The sequence below is a fragment of the Canis lupus genome, chromosome 24, assembly GCF_003254725.2.
Source record: "Canis lupus dingo isolate Sandy chromosome 24, ASM325472v2, whole genome shotgun sequence".
NCBI lineage: Eukaryota > Metazoa > Chordata > Mammalia > Carnivora > Canidae > Canis > Canis lupus.
Genome location: NC_064266.1, coordinates 47199012 through 47221661, shown reverse-complemented (window position 1 = coordinate 47221661; position 22650 = coordinate 47199012). Strand labels below are relative to the sequence as shown.

General features: G+C 62.3%; 1 protein-coding gene across 3 annotated transcripts; it reads left to right on the top strand.

The window, feature by feature from the left end:
• Positions 1-11920: 11920 nt before the first annotated feature.
• On the top strand, positions 11921-21435 carry EEF1A2 (eukaryotic translation elongation factor 1 alpha 2). 3 transcript variants are annotated; one of them, XM_025470697.3, is made up of 8 exons: positions 11921-12059; positions 13299-13506; positions 15133-15312; positions 15658-15954; positions 17325-17475; positions 19535-19791; positions 20330-20564; positions 21020-21435. In XM_025470697.3, exons 2-8 carry the CDS (start codon positions 13363-13365, stop codon positions 21145-21147), a joined length of 1392 nt encoding a protein of 463 aa, XP_025326482.1. In that variant the 5' UTR covers positions 11921-12059; positions 13299-13362; the 3' UTR covers positions 21148-21435. The 3 variants fall into 3 exon arrangements, with proteins under 3 accessions (XP_025326482.1, XP_048956330.1, XP_035561517.1); XM_049100373.1 differs by lacking the exon at positions 11921-12059 and adding an exon at positions 12064-12245; XM_035705624.2 differs by lacking the exon at positions 11921-12059 and adding an exon at positions 12098-12259.
• The last annotated feature ends 1215 nt before the right edge of the window (positions 21436-22650 follow it).

Here is a 22650-nt window from a genome sequence, read left to right as displayed (position 1 = left end):
CTTTCTTGTGCTTTCACGGACGTTTGTCGCGATAAACATCCTCCTCGGCCCCATTTTTGGTGCGTGGCCTATGCCGCGGACGCCGTCATCCTTCCCCACCTTCCGCCAGGTCTTGCCGCCGTCCCCCCTCCGAGCCGTGTCGTCTGGTTTCCGCAGACCCGCAGGTGCTCCAGCGTGACCTGTTTCGGGCGCCCACCTTCAGCCTCTTGTGAGTCCAGAGGTGGCTTCACGCGAACAGCTTCCAACACCCTCCGAGACCCGGTCTGTGCCCGACATCCGGTCCGTGCGGGAGGCCCACGCGGGTGTCCGGCGGGTGCTGCTGGGTGGCGGGTCCCGCATGCGCCTTCCACCTGCCTGGTCTGCAGCGTGAAGTCCTCGGCTTCCCTCCTTTGCTTCTGTCCGTCCGTCCGGGCGGCCTGCTCGTCGTCAGGGCGGGACTGACGTCTCCGACTGTCACTGCAGAAACGTCTGTGGGTTTGCGTCCTGCATCTCGCTGACCCGTCACCACGCACAGCAACAATGACGTTGACTATCTTTTCCCGCACCTCTCGACCATCTGCAGGTCTTCTTTTGGATAAGTGTTTATTCAGATCCTTTGCCCTTTTTTATTTTATTTTATTTTATTTTATTTTATTTTATTTTTTTCTTTGCCCGTTTTTAAATTGACTTGTGGCCCGTGCGTCATGACGTCCTGATAGTTCCTCATACATTCGGGATACTAGACCCCGGTCCAGCGTGATTTGTAAATGTCCTTCCCATCCTGTAGGCTGTGTCTCCACTTTCTTGACTGTGTCCTTTTTAGTGCAAGACTTTAAAATGTTGATGAAGTCCCGTTCGCTTACATTTTATTCTGTTGTTCACGGACTTGGTGCCACATCTAAGAAACCACTGCCAAATCCAAGGTCATGAAGATTTACACCCATGTTTCCTTCTAACAGTTTTATAGTTTTATTGGGCCTTTGATCCATTTTGAATTAATTTTTGCACTTGGCAGAAGGCAGGGGCCTGGATTCAGTCTCCCTCACGTGTCTACCAGCTATTGCCGCACCATCGCTCTAGAGGCTGTTCTTTCCACACTGTCTACGTTTAGCAATTGTTATAAAACTACAATAATCAGGTCAGGTTGGTCTTGGTAAAGAGATGCAGACATAAATCAATGTGACAGAGCAGTGTCCAGAAGCCCTCCCAGCATATGTCCAACTGCGTTTTGAGAAGATGCAAGAGCAATTCAACAGAGAAAGTAGAATCTTTTCGATAAGCGGCGCTGGGAGAATTGGACATCCTTATGCAAGGAAAGTAAAACTTGACCTAAATCTCACATCTTATACAAAAACTAATTCAAAATGGGTTATGCGTCACATCAACAAGAGAAAAACAAGGTCCATATGATGCTCTCAATAGATGCGGAGAAAGCATTTGACACAATACAGCATCCGTTCCTGATCAACCCTCTTCAGCGTGTAGGGACAGAGGGAACAGTCCTAAGCATCTTAGAAGCCATCTACGAAAACCCCACAGCGACTATTCTTTTTTTTTTTTTTTAAGATTTTATTTACTCATGAGAGACACACAGAGAGAGGCAGAGACACAGGCAGAGGGAGAAGCAGGCTCCCTGCAGGGAGCCCGATGCAGGATTCGATCCCAGGACTCCGAGGTCACGCCCTGGGCCGAAGGAAGACGCTCAACCGCTGAGCCACCCAGGGATCCCCTCACATATCATTCTCAATGGGGAAGCACTGGGAGCCTTTCCCCTAAGATCAGGACCACGACAGGGATGTCCACACTCACCACTGCTATTCAACATAGTCCTGGAAGTCCCAGCCTCAGCAGTCAGACAACAAAAAGAAATAAAAGGGATTCAAATTGGCAAAGAAGAAGTCAAACTCTCCCTCTTCGCAGATGACATGATACTGTACGTAGCAAATCGAAGAGACTCCACCCCAAGATTGCCAGAAGTCATCCAGCAATTCGGCAGTGTGGCAGGAGACAAAATCAATGCCCCGAAATCAGTGGCCTTTCTACGCACTGACAATGAGACTGAAGAAAGAGAAATTAAGGAGTCAACCCCATTTACAATCACACCCGGAAGCATACGATACCTAGGAATAAGCCTAACCAAAGAGGTAGAGGATCTGTACCCTAAAAACTACAGAACACTTCTGAAGGACATTGAGGAAGACACAAAGAGATGGAAAAGTATTCCATGCTGATGGATCGGAAGAATCGATATTGTGAAAAGGTCTGTGCTACCGTGGGCGGGACCGCGGGCTCCCCAGCGAGTTACGAAGAGAGCTGCACTGCTGGGGATTTACCCCAAAGATACAGATGCAGTGACAGGACCCCTGCACCCCAGTGTTCACAGCAGCAGTGTCCACAACAGCCACACTGTGGGAGGAGCCTCGGTGTCCATCGACAGATGGTGGGTGAAGAAGCTGTGGTCTCTGTACACAGTGGGATATCCCTCGGCCCTCAGAAGGGACGAACACCCACCATTTACTTCAACGTGGATGGACCTGGAGGGTATGATGCTCAGTGGAGTAAGTCAACCTGGGGACAGTCATCACATGGTCTCACTCATACGGGGAATATAAGAAATAGTGAAAGCGGGATCCCTGGGTGGCGCAGCGGTTTGGCGCCTGCCTTTGGCCCAGGGCGTGATCCTGGAGATCCGGGATCAAATCCCACGTCAGGCTCCCGGTGCATGGAGCCTGCTTCTCCCTCTGCCTGTGTCTCTGCCTCTCTCTCTCTCACTGTGTGCCTATCATGAATAAATAAAAATTAAAAAAAAATAAAAAAATAAACATAAACTATTAAAAAAAAAAAAGAAATAGTGAAAGGGATTATAAGGGAAAAGAGGGGAACTGAGTGGGAAAGATCAGAGAGGGAGACAAACCATGAGAGACTCCTAACTTTGGGAAACAAACAAGTGGAAGCGGAGGTGGGGGGGGGTTGGGGTGACTGGGTGACGACACTGAGGGGGGCACTTGACGGGATGAACACTAGGTGTGATACTATATGTTGGCAAATCAAACTCTAATAAAAGCAAATGAAAAAAAAAACCCAAAATGGGTTATGTATCTAAACGTGGATTGGAAGGGGGACATGGGGGGCTCCATCGGTGAAGTGTCTGTCTTTGGCTCAGGTTACGATCTCAGAGTCCTGGGATCGAGCCCCACATCGGGGTCTCTGCTCAGCAAGGAGTCTGATTGAGACTCTTTCCCAAAAAAATCTTTAAAAAAGAAAAATAGTAACCAGTGCTGGTGAGGATGAGGAGAAGCTGAGCCCTCCCGTGTTGCTAGCGGGGATGCAAAATGGTGCAGCTGCTGTGGAAGACAGTCTGGCAGCTCCTTGAAAGGCTAATGGTCGCCCAGCACAGCGGTTTTACTCCTAGATATCTACCCCGGAGAGCTGGAAACACGCATCCGCAGAGAAAACTCGGACCCGGGTGTTCACAGCAGCTCCCAAAAGTCCATCGGCTGATGAACGATGAACAAGACGTGGTGTAAGGAACCAGCAAGGTTTTATTTATTTATTTATTTATTTATTTATTTATTTATTTATTTATTTATTTATGAACCAGCAAGGTATTATCCGGTGATTGAGAAAGGGGAGGAAAAAAAAAAAAAGAGAGAGAAAGGGGAGGAGGTAACGATACGACCGCAACCGGGATGAGCCTTGAAAACACGCAAAGAGGCCGGTCGTAAAGGACCACATGCCCCCTGACTCCGTGCCTACGGAGTGGCCAGCGCGGGCGAATCCAGACACACAGAGTCAGGTGGTTGCCTTGGGCTTGGTTTAAGGTAGGGGAGGGGTGGGAGTGATGGCCAGATGGTACAAGATTTCTTGTGGGGTGATGGAATGTCCTCAGTCGGGCTGACGGTGACGGTCCCACACTCCAAATACACTTAAAGCCACTGGATTATCCACTTTAAATGGATGCACTTTGTGGTATGTAAGTGACACCTTGATAAAGCTCTCCCTTCCGCCCTCCCTCCTTCCTCCTTCCTTCCTTCCCTCTTTCCTTCCTTCCTTCCCTCCCTCCCTCCCTCCTCCCTCCCTCCCCCCTCCCTCCCTCCCTCCCTCCCTCCCCCCTTCCTTCCTTCCTTCCTTCCTTCCTTCCTTCCTTCCTTCTTTCAGATAAAAGACCAAAACAGAACTTCATGAAAGCAGATGCGCCCATCAGCAGACGGGAAGTTATTCAACGTCATCAGCCATTAGAGAAATGCAGGCTAGAACCACAACGGGATGGCATCACACACCCACGAGAGCAGCAGAAAGCACCCTCCACCCAGACATTCCACGCGCTATGGAGGGTGCGGAGTCCCGGGGACTCCTATGCCCTGCGGGGGGTGTGCAGGATGGGACCTGAGTCTGGAGACCAGTTTGGCAGTTTCTTTCTTTCTTTCTTCTTTTTCTTTTTTTCTTTCTTTCTTTCTTTCTTTCTTTCTTTCTTTCTTTCTTTCTTTCTTTTTTTTAAAATAATTTTATTTATTTATTCATGAGAGACACACACACACAGAGGCAGAGACACAGGCAGAGGGAGAAGCAGGCTCCATGCAGGGAGCCCGACACGGGACTCAATCCCGGGACTCCAGGATCACGCCTTGGGCTGAAGGCGGCGCTAAACCGCTGAGCCACCCGGGCTGCCCAAGTCTGGCAGTTTCTTACAAGGTTGAACACTCACATGCCATGCGACCCGGCAGTCCCACTCCTGGAATCTTCCAAGAGAACCCTAAACGTGTTCATATAAAAACTCACGTACAAACGTCGACGGCAGCTTTCTTCATAACCACCCAAACCGGAAACAACCCCAATGGCATTCGGGGGACGAGTGGATAAGTAAACTGTGGTCGCTCCACACACGGAACATTATTCATTGATAAAAGGAATGAACAGCTGGTCGAGAATAACCGGGATGAACCTCTAAGGTGCTGTGCCGAGTGCGAGGAGCCCCGGCCCCAAGGACGAAGCCCGTGCTTCCATCGCCAGGACGGAGCCCGGAGCACAGACGGCGGCCAGGGCAGGAGGACCGTCTGAGCAGAGGGAACACGGCGGCGGGTCCTGGTCAACAGAGCGTCAGGAACCCGTGCATGCGCTAACACTCATGCAACTGTGTGACTTCCCAGGGGCTCGTTTCTGTGTGATAATTTATTTATTTATTTTTATTTTTTATTTTTTTAAAGATTTATTTATTTATTTATGATAGAGAGAGAGAGAGAGGCAGAGACACAGGAGGAGGGAGATGCAGGCTCCATGCAGGCAGCCCGACGTGGGACTCAATCCCGGGACTCCAGGATCGTGCCCTGGGCCAAAGGCAGGCGCCAAACCGCTGCGCCACCCAGGGATCCCTCTGTGTGATAATTTAAAAAGATAAAAATAAAAAATAATAGGGACTCCTGGGGGGCTCAGCGGTGGAGTGTCTGCCTTGGGCTCAGGGTGTGACCCTGGGGTCCCGGGATCAAGTCTCACATCGGGCTCCCTGCATGGAGCCTGCTTCTCCCTCTGCCTGTGTCTCTGCCTCTCTCTCTGGGTCTCTCAGGAATAAATAAATAAAATCTTAAAATAATAATAATAATAATAATAATAATAATTTTAAAGCACAACCATCATAGTAAAAATCGACTCAGGTGAGAAGCATCACTGAGTGCTAGGCTGCGAGAGGGATTTCCATGAGGAATGGGATATTTATAGATCCCGAGGCACCTCCTCATTAATTAGCTATTGATTACAAAGGGAAAAATGTAACTTTACTATGGAAGAAGCTAGCGGCCACCACCTCAACCGGGGGACCGCTAAGGAGCACCCTGTGTCAGCAGCTTCCCTTCCGACGGGCTGCGGGGACTCGTGTCGCTCTGCTGGTGCTCCCGGTACAAAACAACACTTGAGTTTCTTCATGCAGAAACATCAGGAAAGCCAAAAGAGGGTCATCTTCAAAACAGCTGGCCTGGGCTCTAAAACATCCCAGGGTCATAGAAGACACACGGCAGGGAACTGTTTCTAGCACATGTGGTCCTGGAACGGGGGGATGGGGTGCCAGGCAGCCCCAGGGGTTGGGCAGCCTTGGGGGGGATGGGGTTCTGGGCAGCCCAGGGAATGCCCATTCGGGTACTGGGGAGTAGAGGCCGTGACTCACGAAGCCCTCTCACACGTGGATCAGCATAGACACGGAGAGAACGATCACAGACAGGTGGACGCTGACGACCGGTGGGTGTGGACGAAGGCCACAGGCAATGCCTGGGACACTGACTCTGGCAACTTTTCTCCAAGTGTGAAATTTTTTCAAGATAAAAAAATGGATGCGTGTGGATCCTTCGTCCACTTCCGAGCACAGAGAAGTGGCAGGTCGCAGGCCAGCCCCGCTTCCACGAGCGACTGGAGCTCCACGCGAGGCGGGCAGCGGCTGGAGGGACGTGAGCTCCGCCGACCCACACTCGCTGGGCCGCCCACGGGGGCTCCGGGCTGGTGTGCAGGCCGCTGACCTGTGGGGAAGCTCGGGTGCGAGGCTCCCGCCTGTGGCCGGGGCAGGGGAGGCCAGCGGAGGCGTCCCAGGGCGGGCGGTACCGTGCCCCGAGTACTGGTACCGACTGCTGCACAACAGCCTCCCACAGATTCAGCGACTTTAAAAATCATGCGTTTAGGGGCACGTGGGCGGCTCAGTCGGTGAAGTGCCTGCCTTTGGCTCAGGTCACGATCTCGGGGTTCTGGGATCGAGCTGCGAGTCGGGCTCCTTGCTCAGCGGAGAGTCTGCTTCTCCCTCTCGTCCTTGCTCATTCTCTCGGTCACTATCTCTGTCTCTCTCTCTCAAATGAATAAATAAAGATCTTTAAAAAAAATTAAAAACATGCGTTTATTGTACGTACCTGGCTCTGTGGTCAGGTCCAGGCACCACTGATCTGCGTCCTCTGCTCAGGGTTTCAAAAGTGAGCAGTCAGAGCCGAGGCTTGGGGTCGTCTTCTAAGGTCACGGGGCTGTAGGACTGAGGCCCCCTTTGTCTGATGCACAGCTGGAGGCCCGCTCTGCGTGGAGGAGCTGCCCACGGTCTCCTGCCATCGGCCCTCACCGGCCTTCTCACCTCCTGGGAGCTCACCTCTTCAAGGCTGGTAGGAGAATCCCTCGCTTAGGTCTGTCTGCCAAGACAGAGTCTTTTTTTTAATACTGTATTTATTTATTCATGAGAGAGAGAGAGAGAGAGAGAGAGGGGCAGAGACCCAGGCAGAGGGAGAAGCAGGCTCCATGCAGGGAGCCCGATGCGGGACTCGATCCGGGGACCCTGGGGTCACGCCCTGGGCTGAAGGCAAAGCTCAACCGCTGAGTCACCCAGGTGCCCCCAGACTTATTTTTTTTTAACACAAAAGTCGCCCATCAAGTGCAGCTCTTGATCTCGGGGTCTTGAGTTTAAGCCCCATGTTGAGTGTAGAGAGGACTTAAATGAATAAACACTTTAATACCAGAGGGGAAAGGCGACAACCCATGGTCATGTCTACTCTAGGACCATCTAAGAAGAGTTAGAGCCGAGCCCCGTGGAGAGCGGGGGACCAAGATTGAAAGTCGAATCTAACCAGCCCCGGGGCTCGGAAGACGCGCCGCCGGTTTTACCCGTAGACCGGCCGCAAGGAGCCCGCAGGCTTGCAGCCGAGATCAAATGGCTGCAAGACGAGAACCAGCAGGCCTCACGCGAGGACCACGGAACCCAGGGTTCCCAGAGCGTTCAACTTCCAGCCCCAGATTACTAGATGTGCAAAGCAATAGGTAAATGTCCTCATCCCAGAGGGAAAAGGCCGCGTAGCAGCTCATCTGCTCTCAGCTGTAAGTCCGTCCTCACCGCCTGCCCTACAGGATGGATCTGCTCACCCGAAGCGGAAGCGCTCAGCTCTGCCCATCGTCACAGAGCAGGTGCTGAAGTGTGACCTGAGAGCCGAGGGGCAGTCCGCGGGCAGAGTGGCACACGGAGCCCACAGGACGCACGGGCGGCTTGGCGGTCGTTCCAATTCGGAAACGGACTGTCGCGGGGCAGTGAGGAGGACCAACCAGCAAACACAACAGCTCGGACGCATGACAACAGGTGGCGGTGGCAGGAGCCACACAGAAGACCACGCAGGGCAAGTTTGCCAGCAGACAGTGCGATCTGGGGTCTGCAGTCGGGACGCGGTGACCTTGGAGGGCAGGAGGGGGTGTTCTCTTTCTTGGGGCGGGTCAGGGACATGGGGACCCTTGCACTCCTAAGTATTTTCAAGGGCAGCGCCCGTCCCCGCCTCCTCCCCAGGAGAGGGCTGGCCTCCTCAGCCCGGCCGCCGTGCAGGGGGTCTTTCCTGGGCCCCCACCACCCATGGGGACAGTGACGCCACCGCAGCCTCCGCAGCAGTCAACCCGAGGCCCCCGGGGCCGCTGCTCTGGAGGCGGCGATTCCCCAGGTGAACACCTGGGCTCCGTTGCTAAGGAGCTTGGCTCCGCCAGGGCCTCCGAGCCGGAGCCGCTCCTCCCTGAGCCCGAGCCCTCTCCCTCCACCCGCGGGCGGGCAGTGGGCCGTCTCGCCCTCCCCCCTGTCCTCCCCCGGGGCTCTCCGGTGGCCCCCAGCCGCATGGACCTGCCGGGAGGGCGCCACAGACCTGGCCTCTCGGGGAGCTGGGGGGCCAAGCCCGCCACGCCCCTTCCCTGGAAGCAGGGGGATGCCGGGCAGGGGTGGAGCTCCAGTGTTGGCGGACCGCCCCCCGGCCCAGGTGACCGTCACCAGGCTCCTCCCGGCGGTGCGGCTCCGTCACCATGGCAACAGCCAGGGCGCAGGTACCGCAGCTCCTGGGCGGGCCCAGGCCGGTGCCCCTCCTCCCGGCCCCTACCCCCCAGGCACGCTGGCTTCCCCCGGCAGCCTGGACTGTCCAGGGTCACCAGTGCCCCGGGGCGAGCACAGGGCTGGCCGCTGGGGGGTCGGGGTGCCGGCCGCGCCCCTCCAGCCCCGCCCCCTGGGAGCACCAACTTCTCAGATCTGGGGCCTCGATCTTGCTTCTCTGGCGGAAGCTCCTGGCCGTGGAGGCCACTCGATTTCCGGCCCCAGGGGCTGCTCGGTTCCCCAGGGAGCTGGGAGCGGGAGCGAGTGTCCCCGAGGCCGTCCAGGGTCGTGCTGCCCAGGACGGCTGGACACTGGATGTCACTGGCCCCGCAGGGAGGCTGAGCACTGACGTCCTGTCACCCCAGGCCGCGAGCTGAGGTCATTCAGAGACGCCCCAAGGCGGCGGGGCGCCCGAGCCCTGCCCCCACCCTGCCCCCACGCCTGGGCAGCAGCTAGCAGGGTGACCGGTGGCCCTGGCCCCCACAGGGCAGCACATGCACAGGTGGTCAGTGTGCATTCGCGGTTATTATTAACCGGGCGGTGACATCACCGGCAGCCAATCGGAGCAGCGTTTATTTCCAGGCTGACAGCTTGATAACGGTTAATTTTAGCTGGATCTTCTTTCTCCAGGCTCATGAAGCCTCAGCCAGCCAAAGAGGGGGCTGCCTGCGTCTCCCCAGGCCGCTCATGGCTGGGGGCACCTGCGGCCAGAGGGGCCTGAGGGGGCGGACCTGCACCCCCTCCTGCCCGCCCCCCTGCACCAGGCTGGCCGGCCCCTTCCTGGCTCGCGCCCCCCACCCTACCCGTGGTTGCTATGGGGGCCATCGTGACAGGTGGCTCAGATTTGGGAGAAGGAGAAGGAGGGGAGGGGGAGGTGTGGCGAGCCCGCCCCGGGGAGGAGAGGAGTGCAGGTGGGACCCAGTTGGCGTCTGTCCTGATGTAACACGGGCCTGGCTCGGCTGCAGCCTGCACGCTCTGCCCTCCTTGCTGTGTGACCTTGGGCACTGTGGTCCGCGGTCCGCGCCCAGTGGGTGCTCGGTGGCCGGCGGCCCCGCCCAGCACTTGGTGAGCCGCGGGGCTTGGCGACCGGCTGGCTGCGTAGTATTTGGTATTCAGCAGACCTCCCCGGCCAGGAGTCACCGGGCGCAGGCGGCAGGCGGCAGGCGGCAGGCGTGTCATTATTCAGCGCCGTACCTTGTTTACGCACGGTCCAGTGAGCTTGCGGGTCTGCTGGCCGCCGTGGGGTCCAGGCTCCCCGGCAGGCAGCCCACCCCGGGCGGATGGGGCACAGCCTGGGGACACAGGCACTCGGGAGACCCACCGAGACCCCTTGGGGGGGATGCGCGCAGCACCTTCGGGGAGGCTGCTGCATTCCACCAGCAGTGGCCGCCGCCCCGGGCAGCGTGGCCTCCTGGCACAGGCCAGCCCCGGTGTGATTTGGTCGCCACTAGGCTGACCGCAGTGGGTGAGCCAGGAGTGGAGGGGCGCAGCTCAGACCTGTTGGGGGGCCGGTCTGCAGGCAGCCCAGGGTCCTGGGTGCTGGTGGTCCCTCTGGGGCAGTTGGGTGCACATCCCCAGGGACTGGGCCTCTGCAGTCATGGTTTGGCCCATCCCAGCTTCATCCAATCCCAGTGTCTTCCAAATCCCTGCTAACCTTCAGGCAGGAGGGACACGTCAAATATAGAGGGCAGCTGGGCGGGGGTGGGGTGGGTCTCCACTGCTTGCCAGTTTATTTTTAATCCTGGCTCCTGTTTGATGGTATCAGCAGCACTTGGAAGTGCCCCGAGTCATCTGAGGGCCCCTCCCTGCCCGGAAGGGTTAGGAGTGCGGCTGTGGCTGCAGATGTGGGTCCTGTGGGGCAGGGCCTGGTGGGAGGGCCTGTCCCCTCCCCAAGAGGCCCCCCATGGGCTGGGGAGACCAGCTTGGCCCCCAATCACTGCCCTGGGCCCCTTTACTTCCTGCTGTGCTGCGGGGGCTCTGTGAGGCATTGCCCCAGGGGAGGGTGCTAGGCACTGGGCCTCTGCTGTCACCCACTCACCTTGCTTGACCTTCTCCCAGACCTCGCAATTACAAAGATGAATAAGACAGGAGTGGGAGTGGTCTCGGATGGATGGAGCCGCAGGGAGAGGTGCGGGGGGCCAAGAGGCCTGCGCCCCGGGCTTTCACACAGCACGGGCCTGCCTGGTTCCCTCCTTAGAACCCACGTTGGCCATTGCCCTGGGCTGCCCTGGACCCTCCAAGACCCCCCCCAACACACTTTCTACAGAACTGGCCCATCCGTGGCTTCGCACTCTGGTCACACGGGGGCCAGGAGTGAGGCCAGAGCCTGGACTCTGCCTGCCCGGGACCCCTCCCCGCTCGCGCGCACCAGGGCAGCCTGGAGGGTGTCGGTGGGCTCTGGGAACAGACTTGTGTGGACAGAGGCCCAGGGTGGACAGCAGGGGAGGGAGGTTGAGGTGGATCTCCCACAGAGCCTCGAGCCACTCGGCCGGCTGAGGGGACCCTGGAGACACCGTTCTCCGGCTGTGCCGTGGGGCCGGGCTGGGGGAATGCCAGGGTGACCCATGTGGCCGACGCACGGGGATGGGGGCCCTGAAAACAAGCAATTGCAGGGTCCCAAAGGAGGAAGGCCCCAGGGCTCCAGGGCCTCGCTGGGAGGCACAAGGGAGCTTCATTTGCTCACCAGGCACCAAGCGCATGGAGGGCGGGGGCGAGCCCCCCAGGCCCACGGCCCAGAGCCCGGGCCCAGCCCCACTCCTGGCGCAGGCCTGACCTGCTCCTACCACGTCCCCACCTCGGTTTCCTGTCCCCAAGGACCCCCTTTCAGGTTTCACTGCCTTTGGCCTGGCCGTCCCCACCCTTTCTGCGTCCAGGAGGGCCTGAGCCTGGCGCCGCTCGGCCTCCATCTCTTGCGCTGCTCTCCCCCGGCCCCCCTCGCTCGGCTCGGCCGGTCCCCGCCCCCCCGCGAGCCCCGACCCGCTTTCTCTCCCTGCCTGCACTCCCTCCGGGTCTGGCGCCGCGCCGGGCGCTCGCTGCCTCGCCGCATCCTGTCGCCCGCATCCCGCACCCCTCGGCTCCGGCCGCCCCGCCCGCCCCGCCCCCGCCGGTACCGCATTGCCGTACTGCAGGGGCGCAGTGCATTGCGCCCGCGCCGTCAATAGGTGGACCCCCTCCTGGAGAGATAAAACCGCCGGCGCCGCGCCGCCTGTCCCTCTGGCTGAGACCTCGGCTCCGGGTAAGGACGCTCGGCCTCGGGCTCCGCCTCCGCCCCCAGCGCTCCCGGGGCTTCCTCTGTCCCCGCGGCCGGGCCCAGGGAGGCTGCGGGCACCTGGCGACGCTGCGCTGCTCGCTCCGGCTTCGGCCAGCGGCTCCCCGCACCGGGCACCGGGCACAGGCACCGGGCACAGACACCGAGCACCAGGCACCGGGCACCGGGTCGGCCCCGCGGGCGGTCGGGGTGGGGTGGGGGCACCGCGGCGGCGCTTGTTTATGCGCTGGCGGCAGGACCGTCTTCTGGGTGGCGGCGAGCGCCCTGCCGCTGTGACCTTGGGACCGGCCGGGGCCCCGCGGGCTGGGGCAGGGTGGTCAGTGCTGGGAGCAGCTGGGGATCCCGAGGCCGGGGAGGCGGCGAGACCTGGGGGCAGTGGCACCGGCCCCACCCCGGCGGGCCCAGGAGCCCGGGCTGGGTGTCGGCTCCCCACGGTGCGCTGTGGGCACCTGCTTCCCCTGGCCCAGCCACCTGTCCCCTCGTGGGCTGCCCAGGTTTCTGCCCTGAGCTCCAGGACGGGGCAGGGGCTGTGACCCCGGGCCGAGACCAGAGGGAAAAGCAGAGGCGCCCCCTCCCCCAGCGGGCTGCCGGCATCTCCTTCCGGCGCTCGCAGAGCTTGGCTGCTGGGGCCACATTCCTCCCCGCTCTCAGGAGCAGGGACCCCACCTCCCTGCCCCCGGCCGCCCCGGCCCATCCGATCGGGAGCGCCCGAGCTGTGCAAGCCGCCCTGCGGGAGCTGGGGCCCAGCCTGTCCCCGGGGCCGCCGCAGGGGTGAGGGGATGCCAGAGGGGCAGGGGGGCACTGGCCACCTGCTGGCGGGGTGGGGGGCAGCGCAGGGCCCGGGACTCCTGGTGGGGCAGCAGGCGGCAGGGCCGAGCGCTGGAGAGCAGGGCAGGGTGACTCATCACCAGGCTCCTGACTGGTCATGGGGTTCGCCCAGCCTGGTGTCTCTCCATCTCTCCAGAGGGGGGCTAACCTGCTTCAGGGGGCCCTGTGGGCACGACACCCAGATATTTGGAGGACACTGGACCGTGGGGGCTTGCCGGCTGACCCAAACGGGCCAGGCCCAGGCTGAGGGGGGCTGAGGGGACTTCCTGCCCCAACAGATGTGGGAATGTCGCTCCTTCTGCAGGCAGGGGTGTGCTGGGCACTGTCTGTGGGTTCTCTCTGAAGCCCCCATCACCTGTCCCCCGCCCCACCCCACAGAATCCCAGAATCCCAGCCACAGCGCTCCAGGCCGTCCCAGCCCCTCCCCACCCCCCCGGGCAGCATGGGCAAGGAGAAGACCCACATCAACATCGTGGTCATTGGCCACGTGGACTCGGGCAAGTCCACCACCACGGGCCACCTCATCTACAAGTGCGGAGGCATCGACAAGAGGACCATTGAGAAGTTCGAGAAGGAAGCCGCTGAGGTGAGCCTGTCCCCTCCCCCGCCCACTAAGAGGTCGGCCCCACGTGGTGGCCGGGCTGGCGCTCAGTGACTCTGGGGCATGAGGCTCCGCTGACCTCCCCCAGGGCGAGGGGGCACGAGGGGGCACGAGCCCTAAAGGACCTGCCTGGGGGCCAGTACCTGAGGGATGGGGGCCCTGGGGGCAGCCTCCCAGGGGATGTGCTTGGAGTGGGGCAGGGCCGGCCGGCTGGAGGGGCCTCCGGGTCAGGGAGGTGCCCTGGGGGCAGCCTTTCTGGCTCTGGAAACCTCTGGCGAGTTGGGGTGGAGCACCCTGGAACCCGCGTGGGGTTCCTGTGTCTCCGGGGCTGAGGGGGTGATGCCCTCACTTGTCCCAGGGCTGGGCCAGGACTCAGGGCGGCTATTAATAGCTGATTGATGGGCACCCAGCCCATCAGCTCCATTTTCTCAGGCTGGGCTGGGGAGGGCTGCTCGTCCAGGGTGGAGCTCTTTTGGGGGGGTCCTGGTTGCCTCTTGTGCCTCGTGACAATGATGGGGGCCCCGTTGACTGACCTCCTTTCTCTTAAGTGGCCGAGCCGGTGGGTGGGAAGTGACCACGGAGTGGGTGTCTGCCCTTTGCAGCCTGTACCCCCCACCCCCGGGCTCCGGGAGAGGCCCCGTCTGGGTGGCCGTGAGGGTGTTTCCTGGATGACAGGGGCTGGGGCCTGGGCCCAGGAGGCCTCAGTTGCCGGCCTGGGCTGACCCTGCTCAGAGTGAGTGTGTGGGTGTTGCGCTGGGCGGCCTCCCTCCGCGCCTGAGCCCAAAAGCTGCGTCACTCCCTCCTTCCATGCGGGGTTGGCGCTGGCGGAGGCTGTGGGGGTTTGCAGGATGCCTGGCTCAGGTCTCGCTGGGTCCCCTCTGGGCCCTGTCTGGGTGGCCCTCCTGGCTGGGCAGCCTCCCTGGAGGCCAGAGCCCTGTCCATGCACAGCCCTGCGGGGGTTTTGTCCTGCTGGGCAGCAGCCTCAGCTCTGGCCCAGGGTATGGGGGTCTCCGCCGGGCTGGGCACAGGTGTCTGCAGGTGGAGCCTTAGAGCTACTTGGAAGCCTTGGCTGTAGAAAGAGCTGGAAAGCCAGGCCCTTCCATGCAACCTCATCCAATTTCCCTTTTTTCCCTTAAAAAAAAAATCGTCATAGAGGGTTTTGTTTTGTGTTTTGGGCTTGACACCTTGACGGTGGCGTTGTGGGCCTCCGGTTCATGCAGGGATCTCCGGGGCTGGGGGTGGCCAGCGCGGATAAAGGGGAGCCCTCAGCCAGGGGAGGGGTTTAAAGGCCTGGTGGCTTCTCTCCAAGCCTGGCTCCCAGGCCCTTGCGCCACCTCCTGGAGGACGTCCGAATGGCAACCATCTAGAGGGCAGGAGCCGGGGACACCGGGTGGCAGGGCCCGGGCAGGGCAGGGCTGAGGTCTGGGTGCCCCTCAGGGTCCTTGCTCCTGGCTCCCTCATTCTACAGACGATCAGAGCCCTAGGGCCCCGTGGGGAGTGAGGGAGCCTGGCACCCAGGCCTCTGCTGCGAATGCTCCCGTGGCCCAGGGGGACCCGTGGCCAGCGGGCTGAGTCCCGGGTCCCTCCTTAAGCCATGCCCCACCTGTGCAGATGGGGAAGGGCTCCTTCAAGTATGCCTGGGTGCTGGACAAACTGAAGGCGGAGCGGGAACGTGGCATCACCATCGACATCTCCCTCTGGAAGTTCGAGACCACCAAGTACTACATCACCATCATCGACGCCCCCGGCCACCGTGACTTCATCAAGAACATGATCACCGGCACATCCCAGGTGGGCGGGGCTGTGGGGGGCCAAGGGGACCCGAGGGGCCAGGGCCCTGGGGTCCTGGAGGGGTGGCTGGGCTCCCTCCGCTTCCTTGCCAGGGCAGGCACCCCCCACCCCACCTGCTACAGAGCCGCCCCCAGAGAATGATTAGGTGCCCGTCACCTCAGCCAGGCAGAGGGGCCGGGAGGGACTGTGGGTCAGGGCCGCCGTTGCAGACAGACACACGGACCCAGATAGACGGCCGTCCGCACGGATGGACAAGGCCCTGCTGCTGCCGCTGGTCGAGACCCCTGGGGCCCACCCCCGGGCGACCGCCTGGAGGGGCCCGGGCTCATGGCGACCTGCGGGCAGGCGGACTGCGCGGTGCTGATCGTGGCGGCGGGCGTGGGCGAGTTCGAGGCGGGCATCTCCAAGAACGGACAGACCCGCGAGCACGCGCTGCTGGCCTACACGCTGGGCGTGAAGCAGCTCATCGTGGGGGTCAACAAGATGGACTCCACGGAGCCGGCCTACAGCGAGAAGCGCTACGACGAGATAGTCAAGGAGGTCAGCGCCTACATCAAGAAGATCGGCTACAACCCGGCCACCGTGCCGTTCGTGCCCATCTCGGGCTGGCACGGGGACAACATGCTGGAGCCCTCGCCCAACGTGAGTGCCCGCGGGCGGGCGGGCGGGTGGGCGCGGGGCTGCGGGGACCCCTCCACGAGAGCCGGGCCCGGGCGCGGACCAGGCGCGGGCAGGACCCGGGCTCCCCCGGGCATCCACGCCCCGCCCTGCTGCGCTCGCTTCCGCGTGGGGCTCGTGCTCGGGGCGCGGGCCTCGTGGCCCCGCGAGGCCGGCACAGGCCCCTTCCCTGGCCAGGGGTGCCCCCTCCGGCGGGCAGCGCGGGAGCAGTGCCGCCGGGTCCGAGGCCCGGTGCTCGGTGCCTGGGGGCTCTGCCCGGCCCGTCCTCACCTTGCCAGGAGCCTCTGCGGGCGCGGGCAGGTTAGGCTCTGGGAGGGGCCGAGGGCTCGCTCTCCACCGGCCGGGTGGGAAGCCTGTGGCTCGGGCAGCCTGCGGCGCGGGGACTGGGGAGGTGAGGAATTCTCAGAGCCTGAGGCCAGGTGCCTGGACAGTGGGGCCAGAGGACGCGCCTGGCCCAGGAGGGCGGCCGTCTGCTCTGGCCAGTGCTGCGGGCGGGGAGGGGCCCTTGAAGAGCCAGGGGGACTGTCCTGGAGCCCTGTGGTCAGGGGACGAGGCTGGGGACCCTGCCCCCGGCTCGCTGGGCTGCGGGTTTGCCTGGTGAGGGTCCCACACGGCTGTCGTGTGGCGATGGGTGAGTGGACTGCACTCCCCACCCTCCCGGGAGGCGGACAGGGCGCCCTACCCTAGAGTGTCCCGTTCCTGACCTGCTGCTCGGGGAGCTGGCTGCTGATCTGTGCCCCCCACAGGACCCAGTCCCACCGGGCGGGCTGGGCGGCGCTGCCGGCCCCTCGCCTCTGCCTGCCCGTGGCCAGCGGGCCGGGGGGCTCCATGCCAGGAGGGTGCTGGGTCTGCTGCCGGGAAGCCCTGGGCAGGGAAGGGCCAGCCGGGCGCGGAGACGGTTGGCACAGTGGCTGGGGGCCGCGTGGACTCTCTGCCTCTGGCCTGGCCGCTGGCCAGCCTCCAGCCCTTCCCGCGCCGGTGCCAGCCCTGCCCGGGGGGTCCGAGGGCTGCAGGAAAGGGGGACTAAGCGGGGCTGGGCTCCACATCTTTTCCCCGGCCTCTTCCAAGGCTTCCGTGATGTTGGGAGTGTGAACTGGGGGGTGAGGAGGGTGCGGGGACCAGCCGTGCAGCATCGTGATGGACGTGGGTAAAGAGCTGAACATTGGGCAGTGGAGAGGGCGGGTCTTTGCTCCCCTGCTCCCCAGGCCCCCCTCAGGTCAGGTACCTCCACCGGGATTCCTGGAGGGTCCCGGGAGGCCGTGGGGCTATGGTGTAGGGCAGCGAGGGTGCAGGAGGTCTCTCCCTCCAATGGATACCTTCTTCTTCCCATCCAGATGCCGTGGTTCAAGGGCTGGAAAGTGGAGCGTAAGGAGGGGAACGCCAGTGGCGTGTCCCTGCTGGAGGCCCTGGACACAATCCTGCCCCCTACACGCCCCACAGATAAGCCCCTGCGTCTGCCACTGCAGGACGTGTACAAGATTGGTGGTGAGTGAGGGTTCAGTGTTGGACACCTGCTGCTCCACTGGGGGCACCCGGCCCGCCCACTCCGCTCCTGAGCCCAGGGCCCCTGACAGGAGCTTCTGAGGCCAAGTTATCTGCCTCTTCCCCAGTGCTGTACACTCTGGGGACCATCCATCCATCCGTCCATCTCCCATCCATGCTCCATCCCTTCATCCAACCATCCACATATGCATGTACCCCCATCCATCCCTCCTTTCATCCATTCCTCCATCCCTCCATCCCTCCCTCCATCCATCCCCCATCCCTCCCTCCCTCCACTCCCTCCCTCCGTCCATCCTTCCCTCCATCCTTCCATCCATCCATCCATCCCCCATCCATCCATCCCTCCCTCCCTCCCTCCCTCTATCCTTCCATCCATCCATCCATCCCTCCATCCATCCCCCATCCATCCATCCATCCCTCCCTCCATCCATCCCTCCCTCCATCCATCCCCCATCCCTCCCTCCCTCCACTCCCTCCCTCCATCCATCCATCCATCCCCCATCCATCCCTCCCTCCGTCCATCCTTCCCTCCATCCTTCCATCCATCCATCCATCCATCCATCCATCCATCCATCCCCCATCCATCCATCCCTCCCTCCCTCCCTCCCTCTATCCTTCCATCCATCCATCCATCCTCCATCCATCCATCCCCCATCCATCCATCCCTCCCTCTCTCCCTCCCTCCCTCCCTCCATCCTTCCATCCATCCATCCATCCCTCTATCCACCCTTCCCTCCATCCTTCCATCCATCCATCCATCCATCCATTCCTCCATCCATCCATCCATCCCCCATCCATCCATCCCCATCCATCCATCCCCCATCCATCCATCCCTCCCTCCCTCCCTCCCTCTATCCTTCCATCCATCCATCCATCCTCCATCCATCCATCCCCCATCCATCCATCCCTCCCTCTCTCCCTCCCTCCCTCCCTCCCTCCATCCCTCCCTCCATCCTTCCATCCATCCATCCATCCCTCCATCCACCCTTCCCTCCATCCATCTCTCCGTCCAGATAGCTATTTACTCCCACACATTCATCTGTCCATTCACCCATCCATTCATCTACCTGTCCATGCATCCATTCAAACATCCATCCACCTGTCGATTCACACAGCTGTCTACCCTCACAATCCATCTGTCCATCCACCCGCCCACCCACTCATCCACCTGTGTATCATCCATTCACACATCCATCCACCCCCACCCATCCACCCATCATCTGTTTCAGGGTCTTCTTCCCTTCAGATAAGCACTCAGCCCTGTGACAGGAGTGGGTGGCACAAGGGTAACTCACATGTCCCCTCCCTCCATGACAGTCCCAGGCTTGTGGGAGACACGATCTAGTCCAGCTCCAGGCATGAGAAAATCTATTCATTAGATGACAGGGCAAGCATAAACAAGCACAAGGCCCTGAGGGGCACTGCTGGAGACTCCCAGTCCAGAGGCTACGGGCAGGGCAGGGCAGGCGTGACACACTCACCCGGCACACAGAACAGCCACCAGCCTTAGTCTCTGTCGCATCACAGCCAGGGATGTGGGGGTGGAGCCTCCCCCCCACACATGCGGGGGGAGGGGACCAGACACCCACTGGGCAGCCATGTGAGTGCAGCAGGTCCATGACTAGGGGTGGAGCACCCGCCCCTTTGGGGGTGGCTCCCCTCGACACCAGCAACAGCAAAGCCAGGCCAGGAGTCCCGGGTGGGATGTTCATCCGCCCACTCTGCTGCTGCCGCCTCCCCAGGAGGGGAGTCCAGGGAGGGAGGGGTCCCTACAGTGCCCCTCCAGGGGATAGCTGCCGCCTGGGGCAGGGGTAGGACTCCAGGTCCAGAGAGGCCTCTCTTTGCCCATGTCGCCCTCCTGTTGCTCCTGCCCAGGCATTCCTGGGCATTCTCTCTTGTTCAGTCTCTTCTGTTCCTGACAGGGCCAGGGGAGCCTCCACTTGTGTCTGAACCCATGTCTGCCTTGCGGGGTCTCCCCATCCCCTCCCTCCATCTCTGGGGCTACACCCAACCGGCCCCTCACCACCCCTTTCCTCCCCAGGCATTGGCACCGTGCCCGTGGGCCGGGTGGAGACGGGCATCCTTCGGCCGGGCATGGTGGTGACCTTCGCTCCTGTAAACATCACCACGGAGGTGAAGTCGGTGGAGATGCACCACGAGGCTCTGAGCGAGGCCCTGCCTGGTGACAACGTCGGCTTCAATGTGAAGAACGTGTCGGTCAAGGACATCCGTCGAGGCAACGTGTGTGGGGACAGCAAGTCCGACCCACCCCAGGAGGCTGCCCAGTTCACCTCCCAGGTGGGCGGCCCTTCCCTCAAGGGCGGGAGCAGGGCTGTCCCCGGTGACGTGGCTGCCTGGCATTAGCAGAGTCCTTGACAGCCCCTTGGCCTGGTGCTTGGGAGGACCCGGACCCTGGCCTTCCAACCAGGCCACCGAGGCTCAGGGGTTTGCGCCAGGGCCGGGGGCCCAGGCCTCCTGAGAGTAGTTTTATGTAAGGCCAGAGACATCTCTGTAAACTGGATTCTCTACGTTTTCACTGCACCCTGTGTGACCTCCGAGGTGTAGTGCTCGAGGTCCAGTCTCTCCTCCCCCGTCGCAGCTCCGGCCTCTGCAGACCGCACAAGCCCGGGCCCCTGGCCCTTCACGGCACCCATCTCCTTGGCTTGCCAAAGGCTTCATGAGGACCCTGGCGCCTATGTCAGGGGTGGGGGTCCCCCGTGGCGTGACCGGCCCTCATGGCCAGCACCCAGGCCCGGGCAGTAAAGCCTACCTCGGCCTGAAGCCCTCCTTGCCCCCGCGGGGCACACCTGACAGCCCCGCTCCCCTGCTCTCCCAGGTCATCATCCTGAACCACCCAGGGCAGATCAGCGCCGGGTACTCCCCGGTCATCGACTGCCACACGGCGCACATCGCCTGCAAGTTCGCCGAGCTGAAGGAGAAAATCGACCGGCGCTCGGGCAAGAAGCTGGAGGACAACCCCAAAGCCCTGAAGTCCGGCGATGCGGCCATTGTGGAGATGGTGCCTGGGAAGCCCATGTGTGTGGAGAGCTTCTCTCAGTACCCGCCTCTCGGTGAGCTGGGCGGGCGTCCAGGGAGGTGCGGCCGGTGGCCCGGTCGGGGCGCGGCCCAGGGAGTCCTGCCCTTGGCTGTGCTTAGGGTTTAGCGGGAGACAGGCGCCTCCCTCCCGTGGAGCGCAGGTGGCCCTGCTGGCCGGGCCTGGGTGGTGTCCCCTGCAGACAAGGCCCCCCGGGCGCGCACGGTCTGCGGAGGTCAGACGCCCCTAGGACGACAGCCACAGCCGAAGGGTCGCCGGGCGCCCACCACGCCTGGGCCGCGTCCCAGGGCCCTCCCTGCCACCTCGCTTTAGCGGGTCACACTCCTCGGGCGGGCGGGGGAGCCCAGCCGCGCCCCGGGAGGCGCGGGCGGTGGAGGGCGGGGAAGGATGCTCGTCGCGAGTGCGCCTGCGCTCTGCATCCCGGCCGGGGGCGGGGCCCGGGCCGCTCGCCCTCACGCCCCCTCCCCGCAGGCCGCTTCGCGGTGCGCGACATGCGGCAGACGGTGGCCGTGGGCGTCATCAAGAACGTGGAGAAGAAGAGCGGCGGCGCGGGCAAGGTCACCAAGTCGGCGCAGAAGGCGCAGAAGGCGGGCAAGTGAAGCGCGGGCGCCCGCGGCGCGACCCTCCCCGGCGGCGCCGCGCCCCGGCCCCGCCCCCGGCCCCGCCCCCGGCCCCGCCCCGGCCCCGCCCCCGGCCCGGCGCCCCGCCCCCCCGCCAGGCGCATGTCTGCACCTCCGCTTGTAAGAAGCTCTCGGTCAGCGACTGGATGCTCGCCATCAAGGTCCAGTGGAAGTTCTTCAAGAGGAAAAGCGCCCCCGCCGCCCCCGCTTCCGCGCCCCGCCTCCGCGCGCTCAGTGCCCGTTTTACCAATAAACTGAGCGACCCCAGACCCGTGTGCGCCTGCATCTGGGGGGCCCGCCCTGCGCTCCCCAAGCCCCTTCCCTGCCCGGGTCCCACCTGCGTCTGCCCCCCCCCGCCCGCGGGCCTGGCCCCGGGCACATCCCAGTCCAGCTGGTCTGGCTTGCAGGGGGTGGGGGGGTTGGAAATGCCCCCCCGGGGGCGTCTGGGACGACGAAGAAGCGGTCACCCGGGTCACTCCGAGTCCACAGAGGGGGCTGAGGGCTCTCTGTCTCTCCTCCCCACCCCTGGCGGTCACTCCCGTCTTGGGTCTTGCCCTCCCGGCTCCGGCTCCGGCTCCATCCCGGCACCCTGCTCCCCAGCGGGGCCCTGGGCACACCATTCCCCGAACCCCGGAGAGAGCCCTGGCCTGGTCGGCGAGGACCACCCCCTGCCCGCCACCGCTGCTCCAGGAAAGCAGCCCCCAGCCTGGGGCGGGCGGGGCGGGGGCTTCCCCGCAGGCACCGGGGACCACCGCCTCCGTGTCCCTGGGCTGCCGCAACAAATGGCCTCCAACCGGTGCCTTAAAACCACAGCAGCGGCCTCTCTCCTTGGCCAAAGTCACCACTAGGGGGGACAAAACTCAGGCTTTGGTTAGGGCCGCGCTCCCCCCAGAGGCTCTAAGGAGGGTCCATTCCGCGCCTCCTGCAGCTTCTGGTGGCTGCCCCCGGGTCACATGGCTTCTCCGTGTGTCACCCTCCCTGGCATGTGACGGCCTCCGTGATAACCCAGGGTAATCTCATCTTGAGATCCACGTTGGAGTTGCTTCTGCAGAGCCCGGCCCGCCACACAGGCCACATCTCGGGGTTCCAGGGGTTGGAGCCCGAACTCCGTAGGGGCACATCCAGGCCACTGGCTGAGGCTGCCGGCGTCCCCCCACCTGTCCCAAGGTGGGCCTGGCTCCCGGGAGGGTGCGGGAAGAGTGGGACAAGAAGGAAGAGCCAGACCGACCCACACGGAAGGGTCTGGATGGACCCACAGGGAGGGGGCGGCGAGCAGGCGAACACACACACGGGAAGCCCTGGCAAACTGGGATTTCAGATAAACAGTCGATAGTTTTTTAATATAAACACACCAGTATTCACACTGAGAAATATTTGTTCTTTGAGATTTGAACTTGACCATATACCTTGTCTGCGACCCTACCTTAGGAGACCAGGTGCTTCGTGCACCCCCTTTCCCCCGCTACTGTCACTGCCAGGGGG

Excerpts from the sequence above, each read along its gene's own strand:
- EEF1A2 (XM_025470697.3), top strand. The coding sequence starts at position 13,363 with ATGGGCAAGGAGAAGACCCACATCAACATCGTGGTCATTGGCCACGTG. Across the intron at positions 13,507-15,132 it reads TCGAGAAGGAAGCCGCTGAG|ATGGGGAAGGGCTCCTTCAA; the intron begins GTGAGCCTGTCC and ends CCACCTGTGCAG. Across the intron at positions 17,476-19,534 it reads GGACGTGTACAAGATTGGTG|GCATTGGCACCGTGCCCGTG; the intron begins GTGAGTGAGGGT and ends TTTCCTCCCCAG.